This window comes from Poecile atricapillus, chromosome W (genome assembly GCF_030490865.1).
Source record: "Poecile atricapillus isolate bPoeAtr1 chromosome W, bPoeAtr1.hap1, whole genome shotgun sequence".
Lineage (NCBI taxonomy): Eukaryota > Metazoa > Chordata > Aves > Passeriformes > Paridae > Poecile > Poecile atricapillus.
This window is the reverse complement of record NC_081288.1, coordinates 27,477,865-27,498,281: the sequence shown is the minus strand read 5'-3', so window position 1 is coordinate 27,498,281 and position 20,417 is coordinate 27,477,865. Positions and strand designations below refer to the sequence as shown.

Sequence of the window (20,417 nt, the reverse complement as noted above, 5' to 3'; positions counted from 1 at the left end):
CAATTTGCTGTTTTAAGACAAATTCAAATTGCTTCCTTTTCCACTCTATCCTGCTCACTAACCCACTTGATCTGGCAGCCAGAACTTCCTCTGTTTTTCTGCTCTTGAGAACAAAACCAAATGTTTTGGACTTTGCTGTTTTCACTTGTTCGTAGTGGTTTAAATTAAAGTCTGTAATATCTGTAAGAGGAAACGTTTTGAAATGTTTTGAAAAGTCTTGTGCTCAGTGTTCTCCACTGGTCACAGTGTATGCTCACGTCAGTGCCGTTCACTTGGTGCTTGGACTTGATGCTCCTTGTGGGTGCCTTCCATCTCTCTGTGATTCTGTGTGTGTGATTCCTGCAACCTCTGAGTGTTCCTGCCTTTGTGCAGTGGTGGGGGTGGAGAAATGCACGTCTGCACCTGTGTGAGCACATCTACCTCCCCCTGGAAAAGTTAAAGTTACTTGGTGAGCATGTGGGTGAATTAGCAGATTAACTGTAGGCAGGAAGGCTGATAAAAACAATTTTAACTTGAACCTTGAGTGACTGAGTCTGGCTTGAAACCTCTGATTCTTTTGTAACAAGTAAACTATTCCTCTTAGGTAAGAGCAAGGAACTGGTACTTCTTTTGGTCTAAGTAATTATTTTAGAGCAAGATGGGTAGTAGCTGAACTAAGGGAATATATGGAATTCTGTTGTGATTCCAGCTGGAGCAGCTCTCAGTTAAGGCCCTCCACTGGAGATACGAACCCCACATTTAAGATGAGGTTCTTGATGTGAGCTCTCACTATGAAGCTCGTTGGCTTAGCCAAGGTAATTTGAGCTAATCTTTCTAACTTTGCACTGGAACAGAGTGAGAGCATTCATACAACCAGTTCTGGGGGCTCATAATGGGGTGGTAATTTGAAGAAGGACTAGTAACTTTGAACTATGAAGAAGTATGCAACAGTGTATGCATCTAACCAGAATTTATCAGCCAAAATGGTAAAAATAACAAATAAGATGTGCTTGGATATGTGTTTTTAATTTACTTGCTTGTTTTTGTTGGGCTTATATGCACATTGTGCTGTAGTTGTTTGGGAACTGGTTATAAAACTTCTTTCTCTTAATCCCTCTGCTTTTGTTCTACCCTCTACTGTGAAGTTTTCTGCCATGGACAGAGTCCTTCTGCTGCTTTGGTCAGAGAAATCCATCATTTCTTCTTCTCTGGGCTAGAAACCTCTACTCGGGCAACACCATTTTGTAGTCAAGGAGTCTATATGCAACTTTTTAGAGCACAGAATTGACAGAACTGCTGTCAGTGGTTTTCTGAAGAAAATCCAGCTAAATTAACCAATTTGTCTTTAAAAGTTGCATCATTTTCTTTGGCTGCATAGGTGACACCTTCTGAGCAGATGTTTACCCTCACATGTGGTAGTATCTGGAGCATGTGCCGCATAAAGGTTTTGTTTGCCCATGATCTAGAGTATTAGAGACCTCTGGACCATTTCCTTCTCTTTATCACACCCAGCTTGCTCAGTGCAGTGGCTCCTGGAGGGAGAAAGGAGGAGAGACATGGCCCATAAATGGACCAACATCTTTGCTTCCCTTCCTCTCTCCATTCTCTCTTTTCAGCCCTTGTAGCAATATTTCTGAAGTCTCTGCACTACTGACACCTCAGCTCCTGATCTGGGGTGGGGAGAGGTGGGAAAATCAAGTTTTGGCTTTGTTGTGCTACGCTTTGCTCCTCAGGTCTGCAGAGCCTGGGAGAGAGGCAGGGCTGAGTTACTCATTGTTAGCAGAGGGGGCTGAGATTGCTGCTGCTGTCTTTCCACACCTCACTTACCATGTTGACTTGCCTTGCTGGTTGGAAACTGCTTATCTATGGAGTTAATCAAATGCAGATCAGAGTTGCATTCCTTGGGCTGAACTGATTCTTCTTGGTCCAGTGTTTTGCAGATAGGGATCGAGGATTTCATGTGCTTTGTGTTTTCAGGGAAAGGCAAACTGACATCTTGGCTGAATCCCAAGGAATGGAGTGGGTGGCAGAGTTTATATATGGGCTGGGGGTTGATTTGGCTCTAGCTGCTGTGTAAAGTTCACTTTGACAGCTGAAAGATGCAGAGAGAAGCACTTTCAGAATTAGAGACAGTGAGGTAATGAGAAAGTGACATAGGAAGGGAAGTAGAGGGGGGGAGGTGGGGGGAAGGGAGGGCTCAAAACTCGCCTTGACATCATCTGATAGGTTTTCCACCCTGTGCAGCAGCTATTTTTATGCTTTCAACTCACAGTAATTACAGCTCAATGACAACCAACTTGCCAAAAGCAGGGGTGGTGGTATATCCCAGAGTGGGTTGGAGGACTGAAGAGCTGCTCAAAAGCTACAACAAAAGTCCAGGTTCCCAGTACGGTTCCTGCTGCTGTGACCTATTTTTACATCTGCATGGTGGTTTAGCTTTGGCTACCTGTCATATCTGGGAGTTTTCTGAATGCTGAATGGCAGCACTAGCTGTCACCAGCTGGTTGAAAAGGTAAATTTCAGGCTCTTCCTGAGAACTGGAGAAGCAAAAATGTACGGTGCTCCCAGCCTCACTTTTCTTCCTCTTCCTAAAGGTCATTGTTGGTGGGAGGCACTGTTGGTGGATCCTGGGAATGTCCACAGGGAACTCACATTACATAGATGTGATCTCTAGTGGAGAAAGAAGCAACACATGTGTCAGTGTGCAGTCTGTGTTTATTTTGAAGTATAAAATGAATTGAGGTGTAAGACATCAAAGCTTTACAGTGATGTAGTGCAGCATTCTATTATTTTCCCAGCTTTTGTCTCCTTGCTAGAAATCTCAGACAGGTCTTCAAAGGTAATGGACTCATACTTCTTTCTTAGGATTCATCTGGCTTAGACCTTGGCCGACATCTCTCTCGTGCTGCCCAAATGAACATATTTTGCAGCTGCTTGCAAGTTTTTAGCAGTATATTGTTTATATTTCATCAGTACATTATGTGCATGCAGATCATTGCAGGCGTTGTGTCCTGTGAGAACATTATTACTGGGGGAAAGAGGAGAACCTGCATTGAGCTGCAGAGAGGACTGGAGGTGAAAGGAAGAGAAAAATGAACATTTGAAGGTGGTGGTGGAGATTATGAGCACATTTTCTATCTGCTTCATAATTTGAATTTTAAAATGCAGTATTTTTTGGGGGTAAGAAACTAATGATGCAGTTTTGTGTTACAGCTGAGCTCATCCAAGGTCTACCCTATGTCAAGATTGGTGTGGTCCCTCTCTCCCTTCCCTTGGCTTTTGAAGATAGAAAGATACAAGATAAATTAAGAGATAATTAAGAGATAAAAGATATAAGATAAATGAATTCATTAAAATTTGTGTGTATTTGAGGTACCACTACCTACTCACTACTTTCAGCAGCAGTATCTGGGCAAGCCATGCGTGCACCCGATACAGCATCTTGAGGAAGAATACATCCCCACATTCTTCATCTCATTTCACATGTGAAAGTCAAAGGATGTATAGCTCAACTGACGTCTTATGGATAAATTATGACAACTGGGCCTGATGTTTCTTGGATGAGAAATCTGTGGTAAATGCTTAGGTCCCCTTGGTAAAGGTGATTGTTTTGCCAGCAGCACTTCTGCCAATTCCAGGGTAAAAGTTGTGCAAGACACTGAATATTGTGTGTGTATTAATGGTGTTAATCCTACTTTTCTGGAATAGTTAAGCAAGTGAAACTGTTGTTGGAATCCTTCCTCTGCTGTGAAATGGGTTTTCCAGTCTACCCTGCTGATTTCCAGAGTAACTGTCAAAGTTACTTGTTCTTACAGTGCATTGATATTTCTGTCCATGTGATTGCTGATCAGACTTTCAGATCTCTTACCAGTATATCAGGATCCAGTAAAACAAATCAAACTTTTAAAAGCTTTTTTTATGTTTATAAAGTGAAAATTATATCAGTGTTTTGTGCAAGACAGGTTGCTCTTGGCCTTTACTTATCTCTTAAGAGGCAAGGAGGATCTCTTTGCAAGGAGGAACCCCACAAGTGCTTGCTCGTGTGTTGAAAGTATCCTCCAATCTAGGCTCTTTGGAGTTTATCTTCTTACAGCATGGGGGACATTATCCATGTCCTCTTTGGAGTGCTGGCCCAGATAATTTGGATAATTATTCCTTCTTTTAGAACACTAAATAATGCTGTGGGACAAATTTGATAGCATAAGACAAAATTTTAGAATATCTTTCTCAGCAAATAAAAGATTTACCTAATTACCATTGATTAATGGTAATTAGTCAGTGCTATTCTATCCAAACTGTTTTCTGCCTAGGAAAAAATAAAGGTGTATCTGTGTACATATCTGCAGCTCTGCAATAATACATTGAAAGGATCAGATCTTCATCAGTTCTTGAAGTTTTCTTCATCAAAACTTGGACAATGTCTTAGGGCATTGTTTTGGCAATACCTGAGTATTGGCAGGTTTGCTGGATGATCAGCTAGCTCCTGTTTCTCAGGTTTTGTATGCTGTAGTGACCTGCTAACTTAGAGGCCCTGGTTGGCAAAATAATAGTAGGTTCTGACCTCTGTAGCTGAATCTTGTCATTTTACCATCCAGATAGTATACTGCTTGTCAGGAAAAGTAGAATGGGGTCTGACACTGGACAATTTTTCTTTAGTCATTACAGTTATGGGACCTCTCTGCTCAGAGTATCAGGCCTGATTCAATGTGCAGTATTATGTTGCTGCTGAAAGGGGGACAATATGTTTCTTTATTTTCTTCATCCTGTCTTTAGAACTCTTGTGGTGTGCTGTTTCCCAAGGCAGCTCTCCACAGTGCCATGACTGCTAATGCACACGCAAAAACAATCTTTTCTATTTATACAGTAATTTGACCTTATTGGCTAAAGTTCACTGTGAGACTGAACCTTCACTTGGCTTTTACAAATGCTAAAATTAAGATGAAAATTTCTGTTGAGTATATGGTGATAATTCAGGAGTAGTGCAATACCAAAGGTATTTTTTTACTCACTTAAACATTGGAATTTGGATTCTTTCCTGGGTGAAAGTTGAACATTTCAAAATAAGAAGTACTGTTGAAAGTACTCAGAACTGTCACTGATCCCATCTAGTATTTGTTTGAACTCTACTTTTCTTAGATATTAGGTTCATTATTAGAGACATTTTTCCCCTGATTGTAATTCCAGCCTTGCTTTATAAAATGGCTTGAATGCCTCTCTGACTGTTTGGAAAGGAGAAAATTTTGTCTTGCTTGCGATGGGAACAGAATACGAATTGGAAACTGTTCCTGTAGTTTTTAGAGTATTCATCTTTTTATTTTTGTAATGTCCATGTGGTTATCTTTGTTGCAGGTGTGTAGGATGACAGTGATTACTATTCATCTTTTTTTTTTTTCTGGAAAGATAACAAGAATACTTTTGGGTTTTTTTGGGGTATGTGTAATCATTGGACAACTCTCCTTTTTTTTTTTTTTTTTTTTTTACCCCAGACTTTATTGCACCTCTTATGATTAATGATTAAATTTCCCCTGCTTAGCAAAATCAAAAAACAACAAAGCTACCAGCTGTACTGATTAGGGTACCTCCTGGTTGTTGCTCAGATGGAACATGTCTTTCCCTGGCCACTTCCAATTCCAGTACCATGCTGGGGTGTGTGTATAACCAACATTTGTCAGCCATGTGGCATCTGTTCATGATGCACATGAAATATGCTCAAGATGAGGTGGCTGCCCCCATGCAAGCACAGATTCTGAAGTTCTAGTGCTTGCAGTAGAGGGTTATTGATTTTGGGCTGCAGATTATCTTCAGGCTTCTACTAGGCTGGGAGAAAGGATTTAAGGGAAGAGGGGATGAGAATATGTGCTTGCACAGAAGTAGCTTGCTGTTACCTGTGTGTGGTCTCGGGGCAAATGCATATGAAGACTGTTTCTTGACTTATCACTGTAGCTTTCTCCACAGCTAAAACTCTTGTTTCTAAGGGTTTAAGCAAGAAGGGAGAAAAAACACATGGCTTCTGCACTCAGAGCAGGGGTATTCTCCTAGCTGTGTGCACAGCGTGCTTACAGTCGGGAGGTGCAGGGGGAGAGAGGGTACTGCTCAATCACATGATATTGCCTGTCTGGCAGGTGTCTGCAGTGTGAGTAGAGAAACCAACTGTTCACTATTTTGGGTGAATGAGGTTGGCTGTTACTGCAAGTGGCCCCACAAAGAAGTCCACGCATCTGTTGATAAGCAGTGCTCTGCATACTGGGTGCCCGAATGCTTATAGCTGCTTGCTGAAACCGTGAAGCTTCTGTCTGAGCCTTGAGATCGTAGGACGAAAATTTTGCCAAGAGCCTTGCTGGTTTTAATCCTTAGATGTTGGCTGTCAGGGTTTGCCTCTGCCTGCAGAACCTCTCTGTACTGATGCAAGCACAGCCTTGGAATCTAGCAGTAAACTGATTTTTTTTCTGCTCTACTGCTTGGTGCAGTGACTGAAACCTGGTAGAGAGGGATTGCAGTTGGGTCTCTTGTGAGGATTAAGCACCCCTTGCACTTGCCTGGACGCCTCCCGTGTTACAGAATCCACCTTCAGGTCCAGGGATTTCCTGTAATATGTTGGATAAAGCCAAGACACTTCAGCCTGCCTATGTCGGGATTGTGCCGCTTGCAGAGACTGTGTCAAAGCAAGGGAAGAGCTGTTCAAGCACATATCAGGATTCATACCACAGCTTACGAGAAGGTTAGCAGGCTCTGCTTTCTTTGTTGTAGGCACTGTATAATTCATTTGTTGGGGTTTTAGTTTGGTGGTTTGTTGTTGTTTTTTTTTTTGGTGGTGTTGCAGGGGTTTTTTCCCCTCTTGCGTATTGAATCTGCCTGTGTTTTGTTTTCTGGGCAATAGTCCAGATTTTGGGTTTCCCACTGACTCCTGTGACCTCTTGTCCCTGAGGGCGCTCAAGCATGTCACTGGACAAGCCTGGAGCTCTCTATTGTAGTGACTTGCAGTGCTGGGACCTTGAGACAATTTCACTTGCATTTAGAGGTTTTGGTTTCAACCTTAAAATTTCTTCTTCTCCCCTGTGTCAGTGGGCCTCTTGTGAACAGTGTTTTAAGGCTGTTTTATTGAAGGTGTAAAGGCTTGTTCTGGAGTGGCAACTCTGCCTTGAAGAAGATAAGAGTACCATGTTTTAAGTTTCTGTATGTTCTTGCTTTGACAGTGTGCAACGAGCTTTGTGTATATATCTAAATGTGATTTTGTTGTAGTTGATGGTATTCTGCAAATATGTGTGATTTTTTTAATGAAGATTTAACAATTCTGAAAGATTATGTAGGCAGAAGTCAGATTTCAAGGAGTGATATCTAGAAGGAAAGAAGAGGATATGGAGGGATTGAAAAAGATTGAGAAGATGAAAACAGGCAGTGATCCATTCGTAGTGCACAGCATAATAAATACCAACAAACAGGAATTGGGAAAAGATTACAGGGAAGAATGTCAGAACATCACAAAAAGCAAAAGTAGCAAGAACATCACAAAGCAAGTAGCAAGGTTTATGTTTTATCAGAAATACTGGATCTGTCTAGCTACAAGTGAAATTTTAGTAGGAACTTGAAGAAGGGAACAATGATCTGGAGTACAGTAGCCTCAGAATAAGGTGATGATTGATTTTAAGAGCAAGTAATACCATCTGAAAGGAGGGGAAAATTACTTCTGACATCTTGGTCAGCAAAGTAAGATAAAGGAAAGGGATAAGGAGTTGAGGGCAAGAATCCACATAGAATAAGGCCATGTTTGTTGCATAAAGATGGTCTGTGTGTGGAAGAGGATTTTAGCAGCTGCATTTAGAGGATTTTTCTCTGGTACATAGTCTAGGCCTGCTGGAGCTGCCAAACAAAACCGTTAGGTTTCTGACCCTAGCTGTCACTCCCTTTACCAAGCCTATTTAACATCTATCAAGAGCTAGCTTGACTTAACTTTTAAAAAATACTACTATTTTTGTTGCATGTTTTCACTGGAATATTCTTTGTTGAAAAAATACGGAGAAGGAAAAGAAAACTGAAGTCACAGTCCTCAAATTCAAGTTCAGGAGTTATAAATCCATTAGTACAGGCGGTGTTCCCAAATTTCTTTATCTGCTTTGGAGACACAGAGCTGAAGCACGTCAATCTTCAGAGGAAAAAAACAACCCAAAATTAAAAAAAACCTCAGAACTTGCATCTGTCCTGTATTTGCAAGCATTGGTTTTCACAGAAGGTGAGCACTTTGCATTTGGATGTGCCAGGATACATCTTTAATCCAGTCACTAAATATCACAAGCTGTACAGTGGGATAACACGTAAAACTAGGAAAAAGCAATTCTGTCTTACTTTAATCAATACAAAAAGGTTTGTTGCTGTCTCAAGTTGAAGTGAATTAAAGTCATTGAAATATTGTATAATTCTGGTTATTGGAAAAGCTGTGTTGATTCTGCAAAGTCCAGCAGTACCATCAGCCTACCCCATGGCTGATTCATGATGCTCTAATATCACATGTAATAAGGAAAGCTGCTTTCCATCAGCTACAAAATGAAGGTTAGGGAAGAGAAATGAATGCTGCCGGCTACTTTCCTGTCAGATGAAGAAAGTAATAATCCTTTAGCTTTGCTGCTGCTCCATTCAAGTCTCCTGCAGTCTTGGGATGCCTCTTGTATTTATGCTGTAGCACGTACTGTATTTTGCAGAGCCAAATCTTAAGGGCAGTGGAGGAACAGATGGACCCACGTGTAAACCCTTATGGAAGTCCAGAATTAGCACTGAGCTGAAACTAATGACTGTTGTGCCTTAGTTTTTGGGCCCTCTAAAAATGGGACAGCTTAGTTCTGGTGTCACCAAGACAGAAAATTCATGCATTTCTTTTCCTCACTCTTAATAAAACTGGACAGATAAGGGCTGTCTATACTAACCTTGACAATGCTCATCTATTCTCTTAATGATTCTCATGAGAAACAGCTATCTGGACTAGGCTACATCTTGCTTCCTGATTTCTGGAAAACAGATGTCTCCTAAATCTGATTTATTTATTTTTTTTTTTAAATTAGGATTTGACATTGAAGTTTGGGAACTGGTGCTCCTTTCTACACTGAAGTGGATTTGACATGCAGAAGTCAAAGAACTTAAGCTTGTATTTTTCAAAGTATGTGTTAGGGCAGTTATTTGCAAAATTCCTAGAATTCAGGAATCCGTAAACATGTTTTCTGTTCAAGAATGCCTTGGAATGATTTAGTCTTTAAACTAGAGCCCAGTTTACAGTTCCTAGATCAGTTAACACAACAGTATGGTAGCCCCTCATGAGAGATATGAAGAGGGAATTGCAGAAAGCTACTCAAAACCCAGTTAGCATTCACATGAGTTTAACTTAGAATTAAGTACTTCCAAAACTGAATTCCAACTTTTCCACTTCTGTGCTATATCTTTAATTTGTTGCTCTTAAACTGAACCCTTTATTTTTTTGGCAAGTGTTCCCTTCAGAAACACTAAGTGTGACTTGGGGCCCGACAGTGAAACTCACCTGTCTTTTTCCAAGATTTGTATCTCAGGGCCCAGACACAGGAACAAGTTCCTGCATGCCATCTGATCTGCACGAACTGTGTGCACATTCTTGGTCCACAGCAAATGGGAGGTAATTTGAGTTAGCTCAGCCTTTGATTAAACTATTAATATCTGTTCAGTACTTTGAAGAGATCAGGAGTCATGCAAGTGCTTGTTAGCATTTAACTTTCTTCAGGAGTAATCTAGACCTTATTGTCACTGCACCTGCAGCACCTGAAGGTCCAGCTGACCCTGGCCCCATCTCATCCAGGAGGGGTCAGGAAACCTGCATGAGTAGACTTGGAAGCTCTCAGTCCCGAGGAGATCCCCAGCAAGAGGGCAGCCCCTGCACCCAAGGCATCTCACAGGAATGCAGGGTGACATTTTTCTGTAAAGGGTGATCTGGGTCTTCCTGCTTCAGAGTGGATCTGAAATTGCTCTGGAAGATGTGTGAGCAATGCAAATTCCTGGATAAGCAGTGTCAGAAACCAGTCACAAAATACAGAGATGCCTTGCTGAATTATGGCCTAATGCATCCCACTGTTTGGAATTATTTATGCAATTAGTGCTCTGATACATTAAAACACAGAAAATGTGTTGAATGTATGAGGAGCTGATCTGCTCTGGCATTTCTTATGGCAGATCCAGAGGCACACCAGACTTCCTGTATCCTCTTGCTGCAACCACAGTTTGTGACTATGCTTAAAAGTAAGAGGTGCAGTGAAGGTCCGATAGTGATATATTTATGTGAAGTGGCTTGAAGTTGACTGTCAATTTAAATTTATTTTTGCTTAATAGCCAGTGTGCCTCATTTGACTGTGAGGACTAGATGTGTTTCAGGGTATTTGTTAACTCTGTGACCTGAGTGGGAAGCTTGGGGAAAGGGTTAACACTGAATGACCAGGGTTTCTGTAAGTTAATTGTTATCAGTGGAAGAAGAGTCATAGCATTATCCCTGGAGCTGAAATCACATGTTTTTTCAGTCCTGATGCTCTAATGTGTTTTTGGTTTTTTTGGATATGACATGTTTTCCCCTCTTGCAGTTTACTGAACTATTCCTGTCAGTGTAATGATCCCCAGCTGTTGCTGTAGCCCTAGCTATTTTCATGCTGGGAATGGGAAGAGGAGGAGGAGGAGGAGAGGGACAGAGGCTAACTTGTTTACCACACTGTGATCTACTTAATTTGTCAAAAATGGCTGTTACAGTGCTTTCAGTGCAAAGTAATACTAAAAGGAAAGAGTTGCAGACTTGGACCTGCAAGAGCAAGGAGATGTAACGACTCAACACAAGCAGAAAACAAAAAAGAGTAGAAACTGGGTGTGGTGCGATGAGTACAGCTGTCAGTAGCATTTATGCAGACAATGCTTTGAACTAGGAATGATACCAAGTAAAATTTCCAGTAAGTACTTTCCTGCCCTGTCAACTGAATTTTCTTCACAGTTGAACTGAGCTTCATATTCAGTGGCAGTGGTGCTGAGGTACTGATAATCCCAGCAACTGGGACACATATTAATAAAGCTTGAAAACACTTGTGTGGCTTTCAGATTATATATTTTTTCATAGTTAGCTGTTGTTTCCTTAAAAAACAAAATAGAGAAAACATCTCTATTTATAACTTTCAAACAGCAAATGACTGATGCTTAGACTTCCCAGGAGCTGTTGAAAAGCAGCTGCTTCTTTTGAAAATGGATCTATGGTATTGAAACTCAAAGTGCTTTCTTTGCATCCAGAAAGGACTTCTGGACTCCTTGCCCGAAGATGAGGGTCAGTGACAGGAGTGGGTTTTCCTTCTGCTTTCAGATCCCTCTCAGGCTGTCTGTGTAAATCTTATCTCGGTGGTTTTATCATCCACAAGATCTGTCAGTAGTCACCTCTGATTTTTCATCTTACAGTTACACCTGCAAGTCATTGATCAACAACTTAGTGAATATCTATACCTAAAATAAGCGCCCGCTTAGATCTTTCATTTCGTGTCCCATCTCCCATATCCCCAGTCTTTTCTGAGCATTGAATTACTGATTTTGTCACCTGCTGCGTCAATAAATTTCAATCCAAAATGTAGAAGCAGCACATTTTTTGGCAAGAACCTCTGCAACCTATGGTAGAAAATGGGGTATGATTCCTGATGTGGCCTAGGTTTATCAAATTAAAATGTGTACTGAGCTTGTGGGGCAAATTGTGCTGCTTTTTCTTGCAGGAGGCTCTGCAGGATGGATACATAATCTACCCAAGGGCATTAATGTGGAGCAGAATTCGTAGTTTCTTTCTTTTACTTGGGCTAGTAAAAGTAGATAAGACGTTTTTTCCTAGCACTAGGTAATATTTACTAAGCTGGTATGTCTCCAAACAAAGAGCAGACCTGCAGTAACTGAAATACGTTGCAATGTGCTGATTGCTAAGAAGAGCTAAAAAATGTTTTTTGCTCATCAGTATATTCAGGAGAGATGAGATGGGGAGAAGAACTGTGCAGGTGATCTGTCAGAGTTTATTGTGCAAATAATATAATTAACATTCTTTCAAACGAGCAAAGGTTTGAACTTTGCAGCCTGGGGCTTTGCCATCTAAAGTTATATTGGCCTGATGCAGCTAACAAGAAATGTGAAAGAAGCTGGTGATAAGGAAGAGGATATATTGCTTTGAGATGCAAATTCTTTGCAAAATTTACTGTGAAAACTGGTGAAATCCAGGCTTTCTTGACAGTCTTATTGTAAAACTGGCTTTTGGAAATAAACAGCCATAGAGAACACTTTTAGTAAAAATACACCTTTTTGCAAGTTTTCAGTGGAAGTGCCTATGATGGACTTTCTCCATCATAGGGACAGGAATAATCTGTTGCAATCATGCTTATAAAGACCTCATTCTGTGGTCTCTTTCCCCAAAGGTGGCTCAAAGGCCTGTCACCATTCTGAGGGTATTTTATTTATAACAACTCTGCTGTACCAGCTGACACATTTAACATCTTTTTGGTAACCTTCCTCACTGGAGCACTTGTCAGGCACAAACATAGTGCTGCCCATCTGGGTTGCTGGGGGCAGAGCTGAGTGATGTTCTCTGGGTGACAGAAGGAAGAGATCTGGTTTTGACTTTTTCTGTGAGGAGTTTCTGTGGCTTCCTGCTGCTCCATATCTTTCTAGCAGTAAGTGCATGGAGACTATAGCTGTGTTTTTTGTAGGAACAGAATGTGGCAGTAGGTGTGATCTTTGGTTACTCACCTCTGCAAATCTCACAGCAGTGCTGGAAGGCCAGAATACAAGCCAGAAGCTTGCATAATTTGATCAGTATTGCAAGCAACATGTAACCTGTCCCTGCAAATTGTTGTGTGTTCTGTTTCTTATTTTGTTCTATCTAATCACTTTCACCTTCCTAAGCATTCATGCCTCTTTCTGTGTTACACTTAGATGTGAAGGTCCTTCTAAGGCTGCTTGCAGCCCTTTTCCACACTGATGTCAAATTCTCCCTTTTCAGAAGCAGAAGACATTTTAGAAGTAGATGCTAAACTAATTGTACCTTTGTGTCTCTCTGAGAGACTCTTTTACTGCTGCTAATAATATCTGTCACATTGACTGCAGGCAGTGCAGAGCGAGGATTGTATCTTCAGGACTGACATGTGACAGTGAATCTTAACTACAGCTGCAAACACTGTCCCCTGCAGCCACCTCCCTGCTCAGTGCTGGAGGGAGTGACAGAAGGGAAACGTGTCTGCCCTTCACTTGCTTTTGTTCAGGATGTGAGTGAAAGCCCACCTCCATTACCAGTTGGAGAGAATCTTGAAGTGTGTGTAATCTGTTGCTGCTGGCAGTCCCCTCTGTGCCCTTCAGCAGAGGATTGAGCCAGCAGTAACATTTTAAACATCTGCAGAATTTGTCCGCCAGTCTGAAGTCAGTGGTCATGCAGGCCATTCTGGACTGCTGGGTTTTTTTGGTTTGCTGATTGATCTGTTACACAGAATTATGTTATTTAAATATTTATAGCTATGATAGCACATTAAGTCTCATAGCTTGAATTGTTTGATGCTGTAGATCTTCCCTCTTGGCAAAAACCACAATAGTCAGTCCTGGAGAACTGTAGTTCAAAGGTTTTTTTTAAGGAAAGTAAATACCCATCAAGAAAGGAGGAGGTAAAAAACTGTGGACAGATGTTGCATCATCAGTGAAAAGATTCTGAGGAACTTTGATGTGCTTTTTATGTGTAATGCAAATTCTGGGGATCAGCTTCCACACTGGGCTCCTATGGAGGAACTGATTTCTAATGTAGAGTGATATGATGGCCGCAGCTGAATCTTGCAACTTTTTTACAAGCAGTAACAGAATTCTAACAGAATTTGTACTTAAACGATAAAGAAGGTGTCAGACTGTTGGAGTACAGAGGCCAGGATCTTTATTTGAACCTCAGATGCCATGACTGTGGTGTGTGTTCTTTGTAGGCTTTGAGAAAAGCCAAGATGTTTTTAACTACTATGAGTTAAAGAAATATGGTAGTTCCTTGTAGTAGCCACCTGAAATTCTTGCTAAGAGAAAATGCTGGGGCTTGGATAGAAGCTGGTGAAAGGAATGCTAAATAGACAGGGAATGCTCTGAGTCTTCGTTTTGCATGTAATATGCACCTTGGACAAAACTGCTTTTGTTTTATGTCCCACAAAATAACTGTTAGCACAATGAACCCGCTGAAGCTGGGAGATGCTCAAGCTAGCTAATATAGAGTTATAAGGCCCAGCTTTCTGAGTTCCCTGTATAACTAGTTAATTATTTCTTCTAAAGAACTGCTGGTTTTGTATTTAAATTTGCATACTTCTAAGTAATTTTTTCTACTACTTGTGGAAAAACACATTTGCTCTCATTTGCATTTGGTTTCAGTAAACCAAAGATGTTTAGATGGTTAAAAATCTGAAATGGTCTTGGAAATACAGAATTATTCCATGTTTTAGTGGAAAACCCCAAAACACAGCTCATATGTCAAGGTGCCCCAGCTGTTACCAGAGAAATTCTGTGGTGTTTTGACCATTAGATGATTCCTGTGAAGGGAACTTTTAACCTTTATCTGTAGAGGGTGCCCTGTGGCAGAAGGAAGGCTGAACCACTGGGCCAAAACCAGTCTGTCAGAAATATTTGAGGAAGTTTGTGACCTTGATCTATGAGGCTGTTTGTTCACTGGAGCACTCTGCTGTAGTAAGAAGTTGAAGTATGGGAGGCGAATTATGAAGGAAAAGTATTTGACCGTATCTCTTTTGCTGCAAGGGGCATGGAAAAATTTGCTCATCAATTTTAGTGCTATAAACATTTCTAATTAATCATGTGTTTTATGGATGTGTCTGGGGACTGTCTTAGTGCTTGATTTTCTTTCTGCTTGTAAGAAACCCACAAAAACACATCCCTTGAACTCAAAGACTTTTAAATACAATGAAAAATTGTTCAGATTCTGATGTAGCTCAAAACACTTGTGGTTTTTTTTTTATAGTTTTTTGGAAAAAATATAAACAACTGCCATGGATCATCTTTATGGAAAATGGAATGGTTGGAGCTCTTTCTTCTTAGAGGCAGATATGCCCCTATCTTTCCAAAAAAAAAAAAAAAAAAAAGGGTTTGAACTTGTGTAGGTGAGCCTACATGACCTTTGGTACTGTCACCTTAGTAAAAGCTGTAGATCTAATTGTCAGAATATATTTACCCATTCCTTCTTTTTTCTTCATTCATTCCCATCTGCCATGCCATATTAAATTATCTGGGAGGATTTCTTTCTAGGGTCTTCTTTGCAAGCTGGTTAAGGGCAATGTTAGTTCCTCCTTGTTCATTGTTTCATGGAAAAATACAAATCACTGTAGACTGTGACTCAAGTTTACACAGGGAGGTGGGAATTCTCTCTCTTTTTTCCTCCTCAAGACTTCTCTTCCAGCTGTAAATAGTAACAATGGATATATAGATGGCATCAACAAGTACTGATTACAGTTAATATTTACTGTATTATGATACCAGGGTCAATTTTAGGTAGACCTTTCCACCTAGGTATTTTGTTACAGGTCATCTTGTTGGATCATGCATGGTAGCCAGATTCCATGGATATGGATATGTGCCTAGTTACTCACATGCTTACTTTTCACCTAGCCAGTACTACTGAGACAAAATGATTTTATAAGAATCAGTACCGGGCACAGAAAGCAAACCAACCTTTTAGTGTTGACAATCTTGTGCATTTTTACAAGTTGCATATCTTACTAAATATGCCATGTTACATGTATTTCAGGAGAATTTCTTAAAGTCGTATTTTAACAGTTTCAGCAAGTGCTGAGATGGATTATAGGTGTACCAAGATTTTATTGTCAAGAGTGGGCTTCTATGTTCGATAGAAACACTTATGTACTAATAGTAACAAATGTATCTGATTTTAAAGTTTTAATATCTGAGAAGACAAAATTGGCATTGCATTAAAAAATAGCAGTGAATAAAATGGCATCAACTGCCCCTAAATCTTAAATGTTTAATGGAAGTGTTAGGAGTTAAGTCATGAAGGAAGAAGGTGAAGGTAAATACTGTAAACTGCACAGCAACTACTAGTCTTAAATTTAAATAAACATGAAAAGAACCTGGCAAAATTCAGCATAACTGTCATGGTAATAATCAAGTTTACATTTATTTGGAATCATATACATGAGTATCTCCTGTGAAATAAGCATGTTCAATTGTGTGCAATGTTGAGACCAAATCTCAGAAGTAATGAAGTAAACTTCTAAGGCTATGAACTGGTTCTTCCTCTAGGATCTCCACATTTTACCACCAAAACCAATGCTAACTTGAGCCCTGGAGAGCTACTAACAGGAGTAACTGTTCTGTCTGGATCTTAGATCTTATCATGTCTTGGTAGTTGGATGGTGCTACTGATTTTGTTTGTTTTATAGTGCTGTGTCCTAACAAAACTAAAATTGCTGTAAATGCTGGTTTTATCTTCTAAATACAGTTTTTAATTAACATTAATCAAATTCCATAGTAAGCCTCAAAAATGGCCTGCTGAGGTAGCTGCTTCTTCTGTGCTCTGTGTGAGCCAGCTACCTTGTGGTAATATGAGAATGGAAATAGATCCTTTTTCTTTTGACTGTGTGCTTCTGATCATATTCTTTGGGGACCACTTTGCTCTGCAGGTTGGGATTTTTGATTCTGCTAAATTATCTGTATCAAAGAATTTGTATTTGTCTGTCTCCACTAGGAGAACTACTTAAAGCCTTGTAACATTGTCTCATTAAAAGCTAATACAGTATTCCATCATCCTTTGAAAACATATTTTTAAATTTTTTCTGTTTCATACTTCTCTTCCACTGGCATCCTCCCAACAATGAAGGACTATTGAACCTGTTTTGTTTTTTTGGTTTCTAGCCAAAACCAGTCTTCTTGAATTTGCTCATATAGACAATTAAGAGGCACGTGTAAGCTGCATGCCATTTCAATGATTTGATATGAGCCAAGAATATTTTGAGTGGTAGAAGCTTTGAAGAGTGTGATTTTATCAAGAAACAAGCCCTTCTTGTTCTGAGAGTGACAGTCAGTTAATTTTCTCTTTTCCTTGTCTTCTTGTGTTCTTAATTGACCAGTCACTCTTCCCCCTGTACTTTTCAGCTGCTTTTTAAAGCTGCTGCGTATTTGAGAGCCTGAAGGCTTTTAGAAGTGCTGGATGGAAATAACCAACTCTGGTGTAATATGACCCCCGCTGCATCCTTGGATTATTGCTAGCACATCCTTTGTGAAATATTTTGGAAGTTGTTGCTTTGGAGGTGAAGGAACTGTTCTGTTTTTTAGGAATCACTTGATAGAGGGTTTAGATCTACATCAGGCAGAATCACGCTCCTGTTCTCATCTGTACAAATGCTTAATTCTTTCATATGCGTTCTAAGGGAATAAGAAATAAGAGGTGGTCATGAAAAAAGTTTCAAATCGTCTATACAAGAACTGCCCGTGATGCAGTGTTCCCCACTTGGACCACCAGCTGGGACAAGACACCTTCCCCTCTCAGCATGTTGCAGCAGGACATGCTGATTTCTGAATTTCTGTAAAGAAATCCTTTCTTTCATCACTCTCAGAACCTGCAGTATGGAGCTGTTCCCCATCCCAGTTTTGTTTCCTGTTCAGGATCTGCTTCACAGCCCTCTCGGGGTGTAGGGAGAGTGGTCCCAATCCTACTTCTCAAAGAGGGAAGACCACAGCATGAATATAAATAAGTGGCTTTTGCCTCTAGAGTGAAAGGTTGTTGTAACAGTTGAAGAGACCAAACCAAGTTTTCTTTCTATTCTTTACGCTCCCAAACTCGATTTTCTCCATAGCATGGTTGCTGAGGAAGAGCGGAGGAAGATGCCTGCATTTTAATAGCAGCCGTTGTTGCTTCAGTAGAGAAAAGACTGGAATGTGAGACAGTCTCAAACAGTAAAGAAATAAACTTCTACTTAACTCTCCCTTTGTGCAGGCTAACTTGAAGCTATTCTGTAAAATGCATTGAGATGAACAGAACCGTATGGCTGCTGCTCCCAAAACAGTGGATGCTTGCAAATTGTCAGGATCAACAGTGTGTCTGCTGCTTCTCCTTCACCCCACAGAGGGACATGAATTTTTGGCATCCCCTTCCCAGGGTAGCAAACTGTCATATAATCCCCACAGTTTGGGTGTCATTTACAGTCTGCTTCACTTAAATGCTTCTCTGTTAACTGCACAGTCTGCTTAAATGCAAAGCCAGCATGTATTCCCCATCAGCAGTGGGGAATAAAATGGATTTAGTGGATTAAAATGCTGTTAGGCTCAGAAAATTGCCTTTAAAAAAGGCCCCAAAAGTTTGCTTTTCTTTGTTGGTAATTCCCATTCTAGCACATTCTGTATGGTGTGGGGTATGTTGTCAACAGCACCAGAAAATGCTGCTCTAAAAAAGAAAAAGTAATTCACAATTTAAGGTATTGAAAATTAATTTTGACCATTGAATTCTCACTCACTCATCACAAACTATCACAGCTGTTTTTTTCTTACAGCTTCTTGTGGACCCTACATGTAATTTGGTACACTATCGGCCCTTGGCTGTTTCTGTACAGAAATGTGTTGCAACTGGAGTTTTACAGATGCTGCCTTTGCTGGTGAATCTAATGTGGCTTCCTGTTGAAGCATGAAAAATCTAATGCAAGTCAACATTTGTTTTGTAAGCTGGCAGAGCTGAGAAATGCTCAGAGACCATTTTTTGGTGTAAGGCAAAGGTTTTCTTACCACATCTCCAAGGGACTGAATTCAGTAGGATATAGCTTCCACAGAAAACAACAGCTGGTGTGCTGCATATTCAGAAGCTGAATTTGGCATTTGCTTCTGGTCATATGTGACTATTTCATCAGAAAGTAGGAAAAAAAATCTCTTCTTAGTGTAATTAGAAGGGCTGCTGGCCGAGTGGTAAGTGGAAAAGTGACTTCATCCTTCAAAGCAGCAGTTACATGGTGCTGTGATATTTGAGGTAGAGGCCCCAGTTCTGCACAAACAGTTGTGCCAGTTTTGTTCAGCAAAAACCCTGTGTCATCAAAGTTGACTTTTATTGTTGCATATTATAATTAAGTTGCTTGCATATGGCATTATGCACATTGGACTGAAAAATTGGAAAGTGTGTGTGGGCTGCAAATGGTGGCCTAGAGCCACATCTCCTTAGTCCATTGTCTGTGACCCTCACAAAGTAAACCTGGTCAGACCTGCTCAGTGCCAGACCAGTGAAAATTCTCCTGCAATTCCTTTGGCACTACAGAAAGGTAGAGGTGTTGAACTAACTGTCAAGTTCCTATCGCAGTTTGTACTGTATTAGTGCTTCCTTGTGAGTTAAGAGGATGCTGTAGCTGCTCAGTGCTTTCAAAGTGGGCTCTCCAGAGGTGCTGAACAATGTACAAATAAATGAGCATTAAATTGCTTTTTACTGCCTTTACTTACGCTTGCACTTTCCTCAACTTAGATAATGGAATTAGGCTAATTTCACTTGTTCTTCAGTAGTTTTGCTTCCTAATCACATGGTCTATTTATTGGGTTGCAAGGATGAATTCTTCTATCAGGCAGACTGCTTTCACTGAATTTACAAAATCGATATGCTCACGTCTGTGAGCACACAGCCTTTCTTGCTAATAGGCAGTTTGTCTTGCACTCTCCCTTTTTGCATGGGTATCCCAGCCCAAATTCCAGGGAGTTCTGCCTCCCTCAGCCCCTCTGTAGGGTTTTATTTGGCTCTAGCAGCCTTCCTTCCTTCCTGATCTGCACTGCTGCTCATGCTGTCCCAGTTGTAATCCACCATATGGCTGTGCTTAATCATTACCTTGGTTGGGTGACCTTAAGTATCGCTTGGGATTCTTTAGCAGGAAAGGTTTTGTAGAAATGTGAGCACAGACTGCCTTTAGCAGTAAGTCTGTATTCAGTATAACATGCACAAGGTCTCGCCACAAGCTGCAGTTCTCAGCCGTGTGCTTCTTCTTACTGGCTTTTAAAAAACAGGAAATGCAGAATATTTTATTAATTTATTGTCACAAACCTGTCCTGGTATGTGAGACAGTCTTTGAAGAGTTTTTAATTTTATTTTTCACTGTTGAAATGCTGAGGTGCAGAATCTGCAGTCTAGTTTCTGCAGTAGTTCTAGCTGCCCTACTAAATGCAGTGTGGTTTAGAAATAGAAGGGAAGGCACACTGCTGCAGATTCAGGTGATGAGCTGCAAAAAATAACTTAGCTCATCATAGATATTTGTTCTTGCTTCTGCTTACTACTAATGCACCCCTGAACTACCACCAGTTGTAGCTTTTCTGAAAACGCCCCTGTGGGTGCAGGCTCTGTATATTAATTATATACTGATAAAGCTGAGCTGCCACCAGCCATGAGTGGCTGGTCCTGGAATATGCCTGTGGGTTCCTTGTTGAGAAAG

General features: G+C 40.6%; 1 protein-coding gene across 4 annotated transcripts in view; it reads left to right on the top strand.

Moving 5' to 3' along the window:
- The window catches only part of LOC131591426 (myocardin-related transcription factor A-like), a 69,692-nt gene that overhangs the window by 14,411 nt on the left and 34,864 nt on the right, over nt 1–20,417 (top strand). For 3 of the 4 annotated variants that reach the window (XR_009280364.1, XR_009280362.1, XM_058862123.1), the window contains exon 1: nt 6,178–6,697. The exons of the other annotated variant lie outside the window; for it this stretch is intronic. Coding sequence is in view for 1 of the 3 variants with exons in the window: in XM_058862123.1 (XP_058718106.1) it covers nt 6,571–6,697 (127 nt within the window). In the remaining 2 variants the exon portion in view is untranslated. Of the gene's footprint in view, nt 1–6,177; nt 6,698–20,417 lie in introns of those variants that run through there. 4 annotated transcript variants of the gene reach the window in all.